This window comes from Megalobrama amblycephala, linkage group LG6, assembly GCF_018812025.1.
Source record: "Megalobrama amblycephala isolate DHTTF-2021 linkage group LG6, ASM1881202v1, whole genome shotgun sequence".
Taxonomy (NCBI): Eukaryota; Metazoa; Chordata; class Actinopteri; order Cypriniformes; family Xenocyprididae; genus Megalobrama; species Megalobrama amblycephala.
Window position 1 is genome coordinate 10899369 of NC_063049.1, and position 17163 is coordinate 10916531.

At 34.8% G+C, this 17163-nt stretch overlaps 2 protein-coding genes across 8 annotated transcripts in view; one reads left to right on the top strand and one right to left on the bottom strand.

The window, feature by feature from the left end:
- Positions 1-11352, top strand: part of fmnl2a (formin-like 2a) — a 114667-nt gene extending 103315 nt beyond the window's left edge. Inside the window, exons 26-27 of one of the 6 annotated variants that reach the window (XM_048192928.1) lie at positions 1515-1616; positions 7296-11352. In XM_048192928.1, the coding sequence (XP_048048885.1) occupies positions 1515-1591 (77 nt within the window). In that variant the 3' untranslated portion in view covers positions 1592-1616; positions 7296-11352. Of the gene's footprint in view, positions 1-1514; positions 1617-4602; positions 5326-7295 lie in introns of those variants that run through there. The other 5 variants (XM_048192926.1, XM_048192929.1, XM_048192924.1 and 2 more) reach the window with 5 other exon arrangements.
- A 3161-nt stretch (positions 11353-14513) lies between these two features.
- Positions 14514-17163, bottom strand: part of prpf40a (PRP40 pre-mRNA processing factor 40 homolog A) — a 28842-nt gene continuing 26192 nt past the window's right edge. For both annotated transcript variants that reach the window (XM_048192932.1, XM_048192931.1), the window contains 2 exons: positions 15185-15322; positions 14514-15098 (listed from right to left, as the gene is read on the bottom strand). In XM_048192932.1, the coding sequence (XP_048048889.1) occupies positions 15009-15098; positions 15185-15322 (228 nt within the window). In that variant the 3' untranslated portion in view covers positions 14514-15008. The remainder of the gene's footprint in view (positions 15099-15184; positions 15323-17163) is intronic.

Genomic DNA, 17163 nt, shown 5'->3' on the forward strand with positions numbered 1-17163 from the left:
AGCTGGGTGATAATATACAGTAGTTTACATATTGTGACAATACAAGCAATCAAGCAGTTGAGATGTTACTGTAGTACAGTAGATATTGCTTTACGTGAGTGTATGTATGTATGCGGATAAAGTTGCATCAAGTTTTATTAAAATTCCATTTGACCAGTGTTGAATTAACCATTTAAACTTACACTACCAGTCAAAAGTTTGGAAACATTACTATTTTTAATGTTTTTGAACAAAGTCTCTTATGCTCATTAAGGCTGCATTTATATCATCATAAATACAAAAAAACAATAATATTGTGAATTATTATTACAATTTCAAATTATGGTTTTCTATTATAATACACTTTTAAATATAATTTATGTATGTGATGCAAAGCTGAATTTTCAGCATCATTGCTCCAGTCTTCAGTGTCACATGATCCTTCAGGAATCATAATATGATGATTTGATACTCAGTTATTATCAATGTTGGAAACAGTTGTGTTGCATAATATTTTTTTGGAACCTGTGATACTTTTTTCAGGATTCATTGATGAATAAAATGTTAAAAAGAACAGCATTTATTCAAAATATAAATCTTGTCTAACAATATAAATCTTTACTATCACTTTTTATCAATTTAACACATCCGTGCTGAATAAAACTATTAATTTCTTTCAAAAAAGAAAGAAAAAAAATGACTGACCCCAAACTTTTGAACGGTACTAGTGTATATTGTTACAAAAGATTTCTACTTTAAATAAATGCTGATATTTTTTTTAACTTTTTATTCATCAAAGAATCCTGAAAAAGTATCACAGGTTATAAAATTATGTAAAGCAGCACAATTGTTTCCAACATTGATAATAAATCAGCAATGATTTCTGAAGGATCATGTGACACTGAAGACTGGATTAATGATGCTCACAATTCAGCTTTGCATCACAGAAATAAATTATATTTTAAAGTATATTAAAATAGAAAAATATAATTTTAAATTGTAATAATACTTCACAATATTATGATATAAATGCAGCCTTAATGAGCATAAGAGACTTCATTCAAAAACATTAAAAATAGTAATGTTTCCAAACTTTTGACTGGTAGTGTAACTATCTTTGAACCTAGAATAAACATCATTGAGATTTAAGTCATAAAAAGTTTCAGAGGTTTGAACCACATTATTTCTAAAGGAAAATTAAATTTGAATTTAATGACATGAAATTTCTCATTTAAATTTTAACCATGGAAAATACAGAATCTCTATAATAAGCCAAATATTTAAGAAGAGAATTATATTATGTAGTATAAAAGCATTTTTTTAACATGTGCAATCCTCTTGAAAGCTGCATTAGTATTTTAGGCATGTATGTAATCCATATTGAAATAGTTTCAGCTTTATGTAATAGCTATTAGTACCATGTGATGATACTAGAATGTGCTGTTGTGTGTAGAAAGTGCTAACATTGTGCTTGTTGCTCTGGCAGTTAAACCCTGTTGTTTGTGTTGTTATGTGTGTGTTTCGTCTGGACGCAGTGCTGAAGACTGCCCCCTTTACTGCGCGCACAGCCAAACGCAGCTCGCGTTACTTCAACGAGGAGCTCCACTTCTAAAGCTTAGACTCTCTCTCTCTTAAAGGTCGCTGGATAAAGCTGCTCTCTTTCATTCTCTCTGTGTGTGTGTGTGTGTGTGTGTGTGTGCACCCCTTCACACTTCACATTCCTGGTTTTATTTCCCTCTGGGTCGGTGTATGGTTCTGATGTAATGGGCGTGTTCATTTTTTATTTCTTTTCCAACTAAACTGCTGCATGGAGGGGGTTTGGGGAGGAAAGCATATGATGTCATCACATATTTCTTTTGCACCGAGTGTCATAAATTCATCATTGTAACATAAATGTAACAAGAGGAAATATGATGTCACAAACATCCAAATACACCAGCGTTTAGAATTAACTCTGTTTCTCTGCACATTTCAATTGTATGTGTGGCCTGTGTTGGTTTAAACTTCTGTGTCAGTTCCTCGCTGAGAAAAGCAAATTCTATTGGTTGAATGAGAGTGCTGTGGGCGCCTTCTGCAGTTTAAATAGCAGAAAATAAACTGCTATATAAATTCCATATGGGTCAGTACGGAAGAGGATTAGGGCCAAGCAATAATAAAAAAATAAAACCATCTCGAGATTAAAGTTGTTAAATTTCAAGAAAAAAGTCAAGATAAAATGTTGAGAATAAACTCGTTAAATTACGAGAAAAAACTTGTTACATTTCTAGAGAAATGTTGAGATAAAATGTTGAGAATAAAGTCATTAAATTATGAGAATAAAGTTGTTAATTTACGAGAACAAATTTGTTAAATTATGAGGAAAATGTCGTTACATTTCGAGAAAAAAGTCGAGATAAAATGTTGAGAATAAACTTGTTAAATTACGAGAAAAAAACTCATTAAATTTCTAGAAAAAAGTCGAGATAAAATGTTGAGAATAAATTCATTAAATTACGAGAAAAAAGTCATTAATTTACGAGAACAAATTCGTTAAATTATGAGAAAAATGTCGTTAAATTTCGAGAAAAAAGTCAAGATAAAATGTTGAGAATAAACTTGTTAAATTACGAGAAAAAAAACTCGTTAAATTTCTAGAAAAAAGTCGAGATAAAATGTTGAGAATAAATTCATTAAATTACAAGAAAAAAGTCGTTAATTTACGAGAAAAAAGTCGTTAAATTATGAGAAAAATGTTACATTTCCAGAAAAGTCGAGATAAAATGTTGAGAATAAAGTCATTAAATTACGAGAAAAAACTTGTTAAATTACGAGAACAAATTCGTTAAATTACGAATTTGTTCTCATAATTTAACGACTTTTTTCTCGTAATTTAATGACTTTATTCTCATAATTTAATGACTTTATTCTCAACATTTTATCTCGACTTTTTTCTCGAAATTTAACACGTTTTTTCTCGTAATTTAACGAGTTTATTCTCAACATTTTATCTCGACTTTTTTCTAGAAATTTAACAATTTTAATCTCGAGATGGTTTTATTTTTTTATTATTGCTTGGCCCTAATCCTCTTCCGTAGGTCAGTGACAAACTTTTTGAGTTTTTATAGTATTTCACTCTTCCAAAATGGGCTAAAGTTAAGTTTTCCATTACAAAAAACAAATTATTACAAATTAATTACTTAAAATAAACATTAACTGGAAAAAAAACAAACTTATTTTATTTCACCTAGTTGTCAAAGTAACATTTCTTTTTTTTTTACTTAATAGTCTAAAATAACTAAAAGTGAAATAAAAAAAAAAAACTATATAGACAATAAAACTAAATCAATAATTAATTAAAATGACAAAAACACAACAAAATTAAAATTAAAATGTAAAATTCAACAACAAAAAACAATTCAAAATAATAATGAACATGCCATGATTAATATTTTTTATTTTTATAGAACATTATTATAGGCAAAATATATTTGTAATAACCGTAATATTTGTAAGTCTATAGCACCGTATCTGCCCATTTTATACCATTTAAATCAAGTTGTCATGTTTGTAACACTGGAGTTTTGGACATGGTTTTGTGACATTACGATTTGCTCATTTGTCCTATTTTCCTTTCATGTTCATTTGTCCATGTCATTGTGAGTATATATAATATATATAATGTCATTGAATTCTGGGGAGCATTTGCATTATGCTGGTTTTCTACATTGTCTCACTCTTCCTCCATCTTATTCTGTTCTGATGGGATGTTCTGATATCACATGACTTCCTGTGTTTCATGTGTGTTTAACTTGCTGCATGTTGAGATGGTTCTCTTCTTCTAAGCATGTTTGGTTCATTTGCTTCACTGACTGTATGCATCTGCATGGGGTGAATGACATTTCTCATTCAGATTTATTTGCTTTTAGCCAAATAGCCAAATGTTGAATCTCACCAAAAAGAAAACTGTCCTGGTCATATTTCACCTCAGTCAAAAGAAACACAAAAACATAAGAAGAATCGTGTTTTGGCACAATAAAGTTTTTGGATTGTATTTTCATGATGATGTAGAATGTTTACTTCATTTTCATTACTGTAAAAAAAAAAAAAAAAAAAAAAAAAAATGCTTCACATACTGTATGTGAACTTGTCTTGAAAAGGTTAAGATGCTGGAAATCTTAATGATATAATCTTTTTTATGCAAAATACACATTTTTATTATCATTATTATTATTATTATTATGAAATATGACTGGGAAGATGTTTTTTCTTGAGATTCACAATAGCTTTGTGTTTAGTTTCCACCATGCACCATGCCCGCTTGAGCTCAACTTACTGCACATCCTGGCTTATAACAATGCACTTCTGGGAGGCTTGACACATTGTCATCGGTTTCTCTGTTTTAATATGACGTGACCACGCAGAGGTCAGTTTTTTGCTTTGTTGTATCTGGACGCTGGAGCCATTGTGCAGAGCAGCTTGAGTCATAGAGTTCATTACCGCAGTATCAGCAGCGCTTCAGTAACACCCTACAGCGCCTGCCTTTGACCTTTGACCTTTCCTCTTTGAGCCCTGGGCAGCTTTACTCGCTGTGTCCGGTCCACTCTGCTCCAGTCTAACCTCCATTTTTGTTTCCTCTCCACTCAGCCTTAAAGAAGAATAATATTACTAAATTTCCCAATGTGCACTGGAGGGTAAGGAACTCTTCCAGTAGTACCCCACTGGATGCTACTCAGACCTGGCAAGCATCTCTCTCTTTATTATTATTTATCTTTCACTCTTCTCCCTCCACTGTAGACCTTTTGACTCTGAATACAAAAGCCATCTTTTTGTGTTCTCTTTCTATCTGTCGTTCTATTTAACATACATCAGGCTTAAAGTCTGACCCTCAAGGGCCGAGTCTCCAGGTACTCATGTACACCTTGTTGAACTGATTTGGTTTGTAAATTAGTTTGATTAGGTGATGCTGTGACCTGAGACACGTAGACTCTGCCTGCATAGCCTCATGTTGAACTGACCCACACTTAGAGATAGTTGAGTCTTCATTAGTGCTATTAAAACCTTGAGTTGAGCTTCTGTAGTAGGTGCACTGTCTCCAAATTAACACTTTAAAAATGTCAGAATGTCACTGCATTAAATGTACTGAAAGAAAGATTTTCACAAAACAAAAAGAAGTTGAAATTGAGACAATAGTTCATACAAACTCTCTGAATAGTTGTAGCATGTTAATGGCAGTGGTGGACGAAGTACACAAATCAACCCAGGTGAAAAAATACTATAGTAATTTATAGCAAAGACTATAGAATAACACAAGTCATCTTATTGTTTTGAATGGGAGAAAGTGCAACGTGCAATATGGCGGAATAAGTCCCGCCTTCTAAACAAGAGCCAATCGCCAATTGGTTAAGTCATCACGTCACTGCAGCGGCCTTAGCATTAGCTTGATCCAGCCTGAAGAATTCCGTTTTTAGTCATGATTTGAGCGTTTAGAAACAAAATTTAAGAGACAGTTGTTCATTGGTGATTTCAAATATGAAATTTAATGGAAAGCTTGGCAAACAGTTTTTGAGTATTTGATGTTTCCCCATTCAAAGAGATAGGAGGTGCACTTCAATGCCCGAGAGGCATTTCAAAGATGGCCGCCGAGTAGGGCTGGGCGATTATGGCCTAAAATCAAAACCTCAATTCACTGAACATTTTACCACGATTACGATTAATGAACAATTCTTTTGTTTTTTTATTATGCAGCGCATCTCACAAATGTCTCCATGGTTGCAAGGCACGCTCCCTGTGCAAGCAGGGGGTCACAGCCGCTGTGTAATATCATTGTGCCTGCTGCACCCATGGTACAACAGCAAAGTTCCTTGATTATTACGCCGGAATGAGAGTATAGTTCCTAGACATATCGGCCTAGAAAATCACAACTTTTCATTTTCCGTCGGTCTTAGTACACGATGTAACTACAGAAGAGTCAAGTTTTAAATTGGAAAAATATCGAAACTCTTTGGTCATTTTTTTGAGCGAGATGCAATTGGTCTCATCAGATTCAATGAACTATGCTAAGCTATGCTAAAAGTGATACGGCCAGACCCAGAGATCGGCTGAATGGATTCGAAAACGGTAAAACTCAACTGTTTAACTCTAGGAGAGTTGGAAAATGAGCCTATTTTCAAAAAAGTGGAGTGCTCCTTTAACAGGATTAAAAAAACAAAATAACCAACATGGCAAAATTACATCGGTTAGAGTTTCTGAATTTCGGTTTCGATTACTTTTCGATTAATCGTCCAGCCCTACCGCCAAGTGAAATGACTTGGGATTTTGTTTATAGTAAATTGTGTTTTTGAACCATATTATAGTAAAGTACTTGACTTCATTTGTTGTGGTAATTCTAGAGTTGCTGTGGTAACATAACAACTATAGTAATATAAACAATTTTTTTTACCAAATTCTGGAAGATCCAAAGATCTCCCATTGTTGGCTTATTTTAAGTCAATTTGTGAATTCAATGAATTGTTAACTGTAGACTCAGTCCGGATCATTTGAATTTCAGTAAGTTGTTAACTCGAGAACAAATGCAGTCAGATCTAAGTAACTTTCAATATTGTGACTAAAATGTATTTAGCTAAAATATATTTCTTGTTTATTGAACTGTTGTGTACACTGCAGTCATGCCTGATGGTCTGAATTTCAGTACAGTACAGTATATTAATTTATACAAGATGTTTTACAAGTTTGGAGCTTTACATTGCTGCCTTCGTTTGCCACGCATTTTCATCTGTATCCGTTGATAGTTAATATGACCACACTCTGCTAAAATGACTGTGTGAACCTGAGGAGTACTGACTTACATTTACATTTATGAATTTGGCAGATGCTTTTATCCAAAGCGACATTGGATTTAAGGAACACATTTGATCAATTCTTGACTTTCCTGGGAATAGAACCCATGACCTACAGGAATACTGTACATCCACTAAAAACCACCTAAACACTGGTTTATTAAAAGTCATACAAAAAAGAAATAAAGAAAAGTGTCTGCAGCATTTGAGCACAAAATGACACGTGTGTTTATATTTTGTTATATAATGCAGTGACATTCAGAGATTTTATGTGACTTGAGAGTTCAAATACATTTTGGGGCCACAGTCAGTTTTTTCTCAGCATCCTTGTCAAAAACAAGCTAGCGTCAGTGTTTCCATTCCATAAATTCAGAAGCTGAAATAAAATTCTTAGTACTTAATCCAGTAAAAACTCAAGCTGCTTTGCCCAGTTGACCACCAGCATGTCCAGAAGATCTGAACTCAGCGACTGACTGTTTTATTCTGTTCCTCCTGCATCAGATCTGAGAAACCAGCCTTACAGGCGCGCTGACGCCGTCAGGAGGAGCGTTCGAAGACGATTTGATGATCAGAATTTGCGGCCAATCAACAGTGCAGAGATGGTCATGTGACGAGGGCAGAGGGGATGTGATTGGATGGGCTGGAGGAGTGGGGGAGGAGCTAACTGCTCCTGAACAAAATAATGAAGGACTAATGAAGATGACAGCAGGTCTGAAAGTCAAGTGCCTATATTTAACATCTGTCACTTCAGGTGTTGAATCATACATGTGTTTTAGTCAGTCTTCTGTCTGTGATTTTTTTTATATGACAAACAGTGTCTTGATCTGTCTTTTATCTTATGGCGCTTAAATTGTAGATGGCGAGATCAGTGTTTTTCTCGAGAAAGTGTCAGAATGTAAAACTGTTCCAACACTTTATGTATCATGAACCTGTACAAAGGCCTCTTACATTCCAGTGCTTTCGCCACAGATCAAAATTGACCAATCATGTGTTTTCTAAATGACTAATCTATTAGTCTGTCTTAAAGAAGGCCTGTATAAGGGTCCTGTTTTTATTGGGCTGTTCACATGGTGCACATTCTTGTTTAAAAAAAAAACAGATAGAAAGAGCCCAATAAATTGGAATGCAGCTTGAGAAGCATTTAACTATGCTAAATGTTGTAAAAATGCAATGTTGACGGCTTGAGATGCTGCAGGGTGAGACACAAGAACATTTCTCACAGAAGGTGATTTGAAGTCCAGTAGTAAAGTATTTAAATGTGTTGTTGGTGCTTTAAAGGATGAATTTGGAGACGTAGCTTCTGTGCTGACAGTACTAGTAGACTGTTAGCGTGCTAAAATCCTCTGAGAGGTTGCATCTATTAATAGTCTTGCAGGGATGACATATTTTTGTTGGCCAAAACCAAAAAAAACGAGTTAGCATTTATTTTAGTGCTTCTGGTTCCTTATGGAACTTATTCTAGGTAAAAGAATAAGATATTTGCTATGGCTAAATGGAACTAATGAGGTTGTCAACTGTGAACCGGTAAACTCGTCTAGTAACTAGTCCGCTTTCAAAGCCTCATTGTGTTTATACTCATGCTCTTGCAAACTGTTCTAACTCAAAAGTTCAGCAAAAGAGTTGGTCGTGACATTGAAGTCATGCAACCATAGTTTCGTTCGTTTACGTTTAGCTTTTTACTGCTGGCGATCATATTTAGGCTTCAAAATTCAAAATTGTAAAGATTCTCACGATGAAAAAATGTGTAAGAATCATAAACTTTTGTTGGTCACAGAGCTTATTTTCTGCATTATTCCAATAGTCAGTGGAAAATTCCTGTTGGCTTTTTGTCGAGGGAACCAGGGTGGGTTGGCCAACAAAAATACATCAATGCAGCACTCTTTCATCCACTTTAAAGCACCACCACTAAATATATGATGGGCCTGTCCCAATACCCACACTTGTGGTCTTGGCCACAATGGGAAGTAAGAGCACAAGACTCCCAGGTCTGAAAAATGCCAAAGCTCAGTGTCCTTAACACACACTAAATCCATCTCTAAAACTTCAGTTTTATGGTTTTCATCGTGTTCAGGAACTCACCAAACTTGAGAGTTGTCAAGAAAGAAACTTTCCATTGTAAGTTAAATTAATTAGATCTTACATATAATTTGTCTTTTAATGCACCTCAATTAAAAGTTTCATCTGTTACACTAGCAGACCAGACATTTAGTAGTTTATTTTTAAAGTACAAAGCATTGAAAATACAGCTCTGTTAAAAGTTCGACACAAACTTGCACATCTTCATGCTCACTTGAGTATTTGGGCCAGATGCAGGAAATACATCATGCAAGTAAACAAGTGGTCAAGTGTAAAGACCGCACATATGGGTATTGGAACAGGCCCTTTAAAAATCTATATAACCGAATCGACTAGTCAGTCAGCTGTTTGCACTAATCGACCATCCTGATCCAAGCCTAATAAGAAGTGTCGATCCCAGTCATGGTGGGGTTACTGCAGGAGGCCATGAGCTGAGGTCACACTCTTGGTGCGCAGATGGAGAGAGAGTTCAGTTAAGTAGGAGAAGGTGTAAGGAAAGACTTTTTTAGAAAGGACTGATGTGACAATATAAGGCTGCAGAACTCACATTTCTGAAAGATTGTTGACAAGTCTGAATTAAAAAGCTGCTCAAACAATACTGCTTTTAGGCTTTGGTCCTCAAACTGTGGGTTGATTATAATTACATAAACCAAATTGCAGAAGTGAAATTCAAGAACTTCAGCAGCCTTTAAGAAAGTTCTGGAATCAGACTTCAGCATTTTCAGCAAGTTCATTTCATTGAATTATTCATGTTCCATGTTCAATTCAGGTGAAGCTCTGCGAAGAGAAGCTAAATCCAACTTGTCTCTCAGTTTGTAAAAACAAGCAAAACTATTGTTTACAATAATGCATTTAAAAGGGCAGTTTATGGGCCAAGAAAAATACAGTTTTGAAAGTAAAACCTCAAGATTATCATTACATGTTAACTTGAATATTGTGATAGAATCAGTTACTATCCAATATTCTCTTAGCAATACAACACATCTGTCAAGACTGTAACTGGTACATTAATAACCAGCAGTTCACCTACCACAAATACCTACAACAGTCTCAGTGCTAAAATTAGCCTACAATTTAGACCAGGGGTGCAAAACCAACCCTGCTCCAACCTGTACTTTTCAATCTTGATTAGCTGTATCATAGGCGTTTAATTAGGGTTAATTCTAAACTGCATGGCTGTTCAGCAGAGTTTTGCACCCCTGATTTAGACTAAAAAATAAAAATGCTTTAATAAATATATGAGCTTTACAGTACGTCTGCTTTTTAAACCCTAGCACACTTGCCCCATACGTCGATTGGAAGTGCATTACTGTAAATGGAATCTTGTTTGATACACAGGGGGTTGAATATATTGTCTGTGGTAATCGACAGCTTATATATATTGTCTATCCACATTGTTTTGAACACAGAATATTCCTTAATATATTTTAAGCACTTGCCACTACTTACTGCATTAACTGTGCGCGTGACGTACGGCCGCTGACCACTACAGCAAACCTCCTTCCCTGTGGCACTCGTTCTTCAATACAGAAGAGAACAGGTTCATTCAGTTGCCGTAACTGGACTTGTTTCTTGTTCTTGGTCAGCTCATGGGAAATAATGCTGCGTTTACGCCATGTCGTAATAACCGTAGTCTTGAGAAGACAACATGTGACTTTCTATTCGGAGCTGTTCACGTCCTCGGACTGGGAATTATGCGTTTGGTTTGTATGGCAACACTATCAAGGCCTAAATGAATTTACAGCGGTCATGTGGTACAGGTAGGAGCTCTCTGAAAATTCCCATCTTACAAGCTGTAATTACGAGCTCTATGAGGACGTGAACGCTTTTTACAAGTTGACATCTCGTAATTACGGTAATCACAACATGGCGTGAACGCACCTTAAGGCCTGTTACATAAACTTAATTTTGTGCGGTTCTATAATGACCTGCACAAATGAAAATTCAAGTTTCTTGTGATGTGTAATTCTATTTAAAAGCAAAAATATAAATAAAAATAAAAAAAATGTGTTAAATGTACAGATATTTTGTTACAAAATTGAATCTTTTTAACTTTTTAATCTTCTAATATTGTACATATTGTTTAAAAAACAAACAAAAAAATCATTCTGTACTACAACATTTGAATATTTTAACTTATAGTTTTCTCTTTTTTTCCTGCATTTTGTATATTTAATAAAACTGAAAACCTGAATCTTTAGACATGTGGCAACAGCACACCCTTATGCTAAGTAACTAGAATGTCACTTCTACACTAAAACATCAGAAATCAGATGCAGAAGTAGTATTATAGCCACTATAGATTTCTGTCTCATCTCTCAGCATTCCATTCATAAAAACTGGATTAAACTGGCAAGTGTTTGTTTTTTATCTTTTTCCAAAATCACTGTATCTTAGGCATTGTATGCTTACTGCAAAAAAGATCTGTTCTCAGATTTAAAATTAGATGATTTCTCAATGTCCAATTAAACTATTTACACAATGCTGGTCTTCTGTGTTGTTTTTGAGACGGTGAATATAAGTTGGACGATGCACCCAAAAAAAGCTTGATGATGAAATTTAGGGGCAAGATTCAGGCTGCTCTGCAAAGATGGAAGATCATGTCATTGTATCTTCATAAAGACATACAGGTGCTGGTCATATAATTAGAATATCGTGAAAAAGTTCATTTTTTTATTGTAAATTATTTTCAAAAATGAAACTTTCATATATTCTAGATTCCCTACATGTAAAGTAAAACATTTCAAAAGTTTTTTTTTTTTTTTTTTAATGTTGATGATTAGAGCGTACAGCTCATGAAAGTCCAAAATCCAGTATCTCAAAATATTAGAATATTTCCTAAGATCAATCAAAAAATGGATTTTCAAAACAGAAAAGTTCAAGTTCTTTAAAGTATGTTCATTTGTACACTCAATACTTGGTCGGCAGCACATATTACAGCAAATGACTTGCTCTAGCACAAATTACTGCATCAGTGAAGTGTGGCATGGAAGTGATCAGCCTGTGGAACTGCTGAGGCACTATTGAGCCTTCAGATCATCTGTATATTGTTGGATCGACTGTTTCTTATCTTTCTCTTGAAAATATCCCATAGATTCAGGGGTCAGGCATGTTGGCTGGCCAATAAAACACAGTAATATCATGGTCAGCAAACCACTTGGAAGTGGTTTTTGCACTGTGGGCAGGTGCTAAAGTCCTGCTGGAAAAGGAAATCAGCATCTCCATAAAGCTTGTCAGCAAATGGAAGCATAAAGTGCTCCAAAATCTCCTGGAAGATGGCTGCATTGACTTTGCACTTGATAAAACACAATGGACCAACACCAGCAGACGTCACGCCCCCCCAAATCATTACTGACTTCAGAAACTTCCCACTAGACTTGGAAAGCTTGGATTCTGTGCCTCTCCAGTCTTCCTTCAGACTCTGGGACCATGATTTCAACATGAAATGCAAAATTTACTTTTATCTGAAAAGAGGACTTTCGACCACTGTTCACTGTCCAGTTCTTTTTCTCCTTAGCCCAGGTAAGATGCTTCTGACGTTGTTTCTGTTTCAGAAGTGGCTTGGTAGTCCTTTTCCTGAAGATGTCCGAGTGTGGTGACTCTTGATGCGCTGACTCCGGCTTCATTCTACTCATTGTGAAGCTCTCCCAAGTGTTTGAATCAGCTTTACTTGACAGTATTCTCAAGCTTGTGGTCATCCCTGTTGCTTGTGCACCTTTGCCTACCCAATTTCTTCCTTCTAGTCAACTTTGCATTTAATATGCTTTGATACATCACTCTGTAAACAGCCACCACATTCAGTAATGACCATCTGTGACTTACTCTCTTTGTGGAGGGTGTCAATGATTGTCTCCTGGACCATTGCCAAGTCAGCAGTCTTCCCCATTAGTGTGGTTTCAAAGAACAATAGATACCCGAAATTTATACTGTAGGGATGGTCATTTAATGAAACTCAAATGTAAATATTCTAATATTTTGAGATACTGGATTTTGGAATTTCATGAGCTGTACGCTCTAATCATCAAAATTAAAAAAAAAAAAAAAAAAAAAAAAAAAAAAAACTTTTGAAATGTTTTACTTTACGTGTAGGGAATCTAAAATATATGAAAGTTTCATTTTTAAAAATAATTTACAATAAAAAAATTAACTTTTTCACGATATTCTAATTATATGACCAGCACCTGTATTAGACTTGAGGCCTGTTGCACGAAGCCCATAAATTTGAGTTTAATTTGAGGAAACAGTTTTTCAGCCTCAAGAAGGTGGATTGGTTTTTACTTCTCATCACCATGGTAACTTCCACTACACAGCAAACCTGTTCTTTAATACTGCACTGTAAACACTAATTGGTTTGAACTTAAATTAGTTCAGTCAAAATAACTGAGTATTTAGCACTTTCTTTTTCTTTCAAGTTCACAGAACTGATATATTTTAAATAAACTGAACTGTTTCATTGTTGTGAGTTTTTTTTAAACTTATTTCTTTTAATTTAGACAAGTTTAAGTGAAACTGGGCTGGGAGTTCTATTTCCCAGCATGGTTTGCCCATGACACTTGAAATGGAAAGTAAATGCTTTTTTTTTTTTTTTTTGCGCAAAAAGATTAATGTTAAGTGGGATAATGTTTTGTTATGCTAATTTAGAAGAGTTTCTGTTAATGTGGGTTTTTGGAGATTTACCATCATGGTGACAACTGGTGTATGTTGCTTGGTTTGAGAACGAGGTTGTTAAATGCTTTATATTGCTGTACTCATTCAGCAAGTGCTAAGCCATGCTATTGTTAACACATTAACAAATTAGCATTTTCTGAATTAGCTTGTTATAGCCAAGTTTATACTAATAAAAATGTTCAAATTGAGGTTACATGGAAATTTTAAGTTAAATGTATGAATTAATGTACTCAAACATTTCAAGTTAAGAACAATTCAAATATATGAGTACAAAATAAAAATCTGCCAGTTCTGCTTGCTTAAACTGAATATCTTAACTTAAAAACTTTGAGGCAACTGACTACCTCAAATTTGAGTTTTGACAACTTATTTGGGATTACAGTATGGATCACAAACTGAAAACAGACCAATCAGCTGTGAGTAAAGCAAATGATAGTTCGCAATTAAATAATTTTTGAAAAATCATCTAGTCTTTTAAAATCACTATGCTAACTGTTATTTTGTGCTTGTGAACCTATATGAATTAACTTTTTTTTTTTTTTTTTTTTTGTCCTGTTTCTTCCTCTGTGTTTTTTATGTTACACGACAACAGCATTTTGGAGGTCTGAAAATGCAAAAATGGGTTTCAAAGTGCAAGTTTTTGAAAATGACAGTTATTGTTGTCCCTGTGTAACTACAAGAACTTCTTCAGTCTTTAGGCACATAGAGTTTCTTTACAAAATGACGTCACCAGTAAAATACAGCAATAATACTTTTACAAGCAGCGGATTAAACTTTCTCCATATTTCATGATTGGTTGTTCACTGCAGAGTTGACATTTGTAGCAAATGTTGAGACTCAGTCTAAACCAGATTGGATTTGTCAACTTTAAACTCAAGAGTTTGTTCAACTAGCTTCATGCAAAGGACATCTGAAGTTACTGAAGGGATGCTGAAGTTGAGTAAATGTAAGAACAAGTCAACAACAACAACAAAATTATTTTTTAAAGTTTATTTGTCAAAATTCAAGTTGAAAACAATGCTGCAGACCATTTTTTTTTCATACTGATAACATTGTTTTCCCAAAATGGCTTTCAAAGACAATCTTACAGATTAATCTGAAGTTGAATAATAGATGTTTTTATGCAGGCTTGGTCATTTTTCCATTTTATCAGTGATGTTTAAAACTATTGCCATTAACAAATATACAACTACCTAAAAAAGGTTCTGCAGTTAAAGGCAACTTAACACTTGCAACCTCTGAAAATAATGTTACAAAAGTCAAACATGCCGCCCAGATCAAGAAGAGTGCTGATGTTCAGACAATACCGCCTCTCAGAGAGACTACATGACAGTCAATGAATTCACAGCCAAATATCCAACACTCAGATGCTTATCAATATTCTGTCAGCACATTCCAAAAGGATGCAAAACACATTACAGGAATGCAAGTGAGAGAGAGACAGAGACGGACAGACTGACACTGAGTGATTTATGGTGCGTCGAGCTGCTCCAGGAGAGTGCGTCTCCTCTTTTCCAGCTCTCCTTCACTCAATTCGCTACCAGACGTATCCCATCCACCCTGAGAGACAGACACAGAGATTCACATCACATCTGGGTGCGAGTAAATGAGACTCTACAGAAGCTGTCTCAGATATGGTTGCTCACCTCTTCTTTTGCACTCTTTCTTTTGGGGGATTTCTGTTTTGACTCTCCACGTGATTTCCCTCTAGATTTGTCGTTCTCTTTGTCCTTCTCTTTCTCTCTTCCTTTCCGCTCTTTCTCTCCTTCAGACTCAGGGGAGGCCTGCAAGACAACGAGTGTGATATTCCTCATTATCCTATAATAGCTGTTTAAAGTTATACACTTTATAAAACTTGTGTTCAATGAATGTGAGAGTAAATGTGTTGCACCATGGAATTGAACACTATTTAAAGGTGCTCTATGTAAGAATGTCAGCTAGTGGTTGAAATGGGTACTGCAGTCCAAATTCAAAATATTGTTTGCCCCGCCTCCTCCTCCTCAGACTTGACACTCCCGCGGGTTGCCAGTTTGAAGACACGCAACAGGAGAGAGCTCAATTGACATTGGAAGGCGAGGAGACTTGCACACTAAAATAATTAGTTGATTTATTGATTTATGATGAGTTGATATCACGTTTTAATAAACTCCCATTCACAGAGATTTTTAGGCTTTTTAGGTCGGGTAGAATCTGCGATCTCTGACCCAGTTTGTTCGCTGGCTTCCATGGCTGCAATTCACTGCATGCGTTTTCCGCCAACTGGCAACCCCGGGTGACGAAATACTATTGTGTACATTGGCGACGTGTGGTCTTGCACAGACCAAAACAAAAACATAAAATCCGACACAGAACGCAAATTTCAAAGTAAAATAACTGGCTGTAGCAATGGTTTTCAAAGAAATGCATATGTGAACTCAGCATGTTTAATAAATATCTGCAAACATATTATGGTATTTTTAAGCTTTAGTACAGTCAAAAATTTACATAGAGCACCTTTAAAGGAAAAGTCCAAGCTTAAATGCAAATAATAATAATAATAATAATAAACACAGGACTACAACAATATATGGTTTATCTGAGTTCTGCAAGTCTTCTCAGGTATTTTCATGATAATAAAGTATATTTATAATACAATGCTAATCGACATAGTATTCTATACAGTGATAAAGGCTATGAAATAATATTCTTTAATGCCTTGTTCTGTGTGAGAAGCCACATCATCTTACAGAAGGATGTTTTCAAACACTCGACTGACATTATGAAGTGAGTTTGGAGTAAAAACATGTTATTAAATGTCTTTTGTTGGACAAGAGCTTCATAAATGCTTCATGTTTAGAAAGATGTCTGACGCGCGTTGCTTTTTCAAATGGATGATATAAGCAACTCAAACTTGCAGTGTTTTCATGGAGTAGCATTTACTGCTGATCACAGAGCCGTGCTTCACTGACAAGCTGCGCATAAAAAAAAAAAAAATAATAATAATAATTCACAGCCTTTGCGATTTCATAATTGCACTAAGCCAAATGGTTTAAGCATGATTTCGAGTTAATTGCAATTAATAGTGCAGCCCTATTTTTCTTTTTTTTTTTTGCATGTTTAGATATTCATACAACAAAATATTCTGGGGGCTATGAAACTTTTGTGAAAATGTTCAAAAATGTTGGCGTTGGCTGGCAACTTTTTTTCAAAAATGCTGGTGGGGAAAGAGTTAATCAAATACTAATAAAATTAAAGTCCTATTTATATTTTTAAATATACTACACAAAACAGTACTACCTAAAAAGTATTAATTACCATTAAATTACAACAAAACAATGTTATACTACAAAGTTTCATATGAACACCGATTTAAGTCTCATGAACCTTAAGAACAACTAGTGGTTTGCAATGTGTAACATCTGCAATAATACTGTAATTGTTTTGTTTGATGTGCGATCTGACATCAGTATATCACTCACTTTGCAAAAATCATTAACTCCATGATGTAACCTAGTAGAATACAGCTATTTTTGAAAGAATAATTTGAATGACTGATTCAATTCAATTCACTCATTAGGATAAGGGCTTGCTGTCACCTACTGGCAGTTTATATTAAAAGGTGCCCTAGAACCAGTTTTTCATTTTT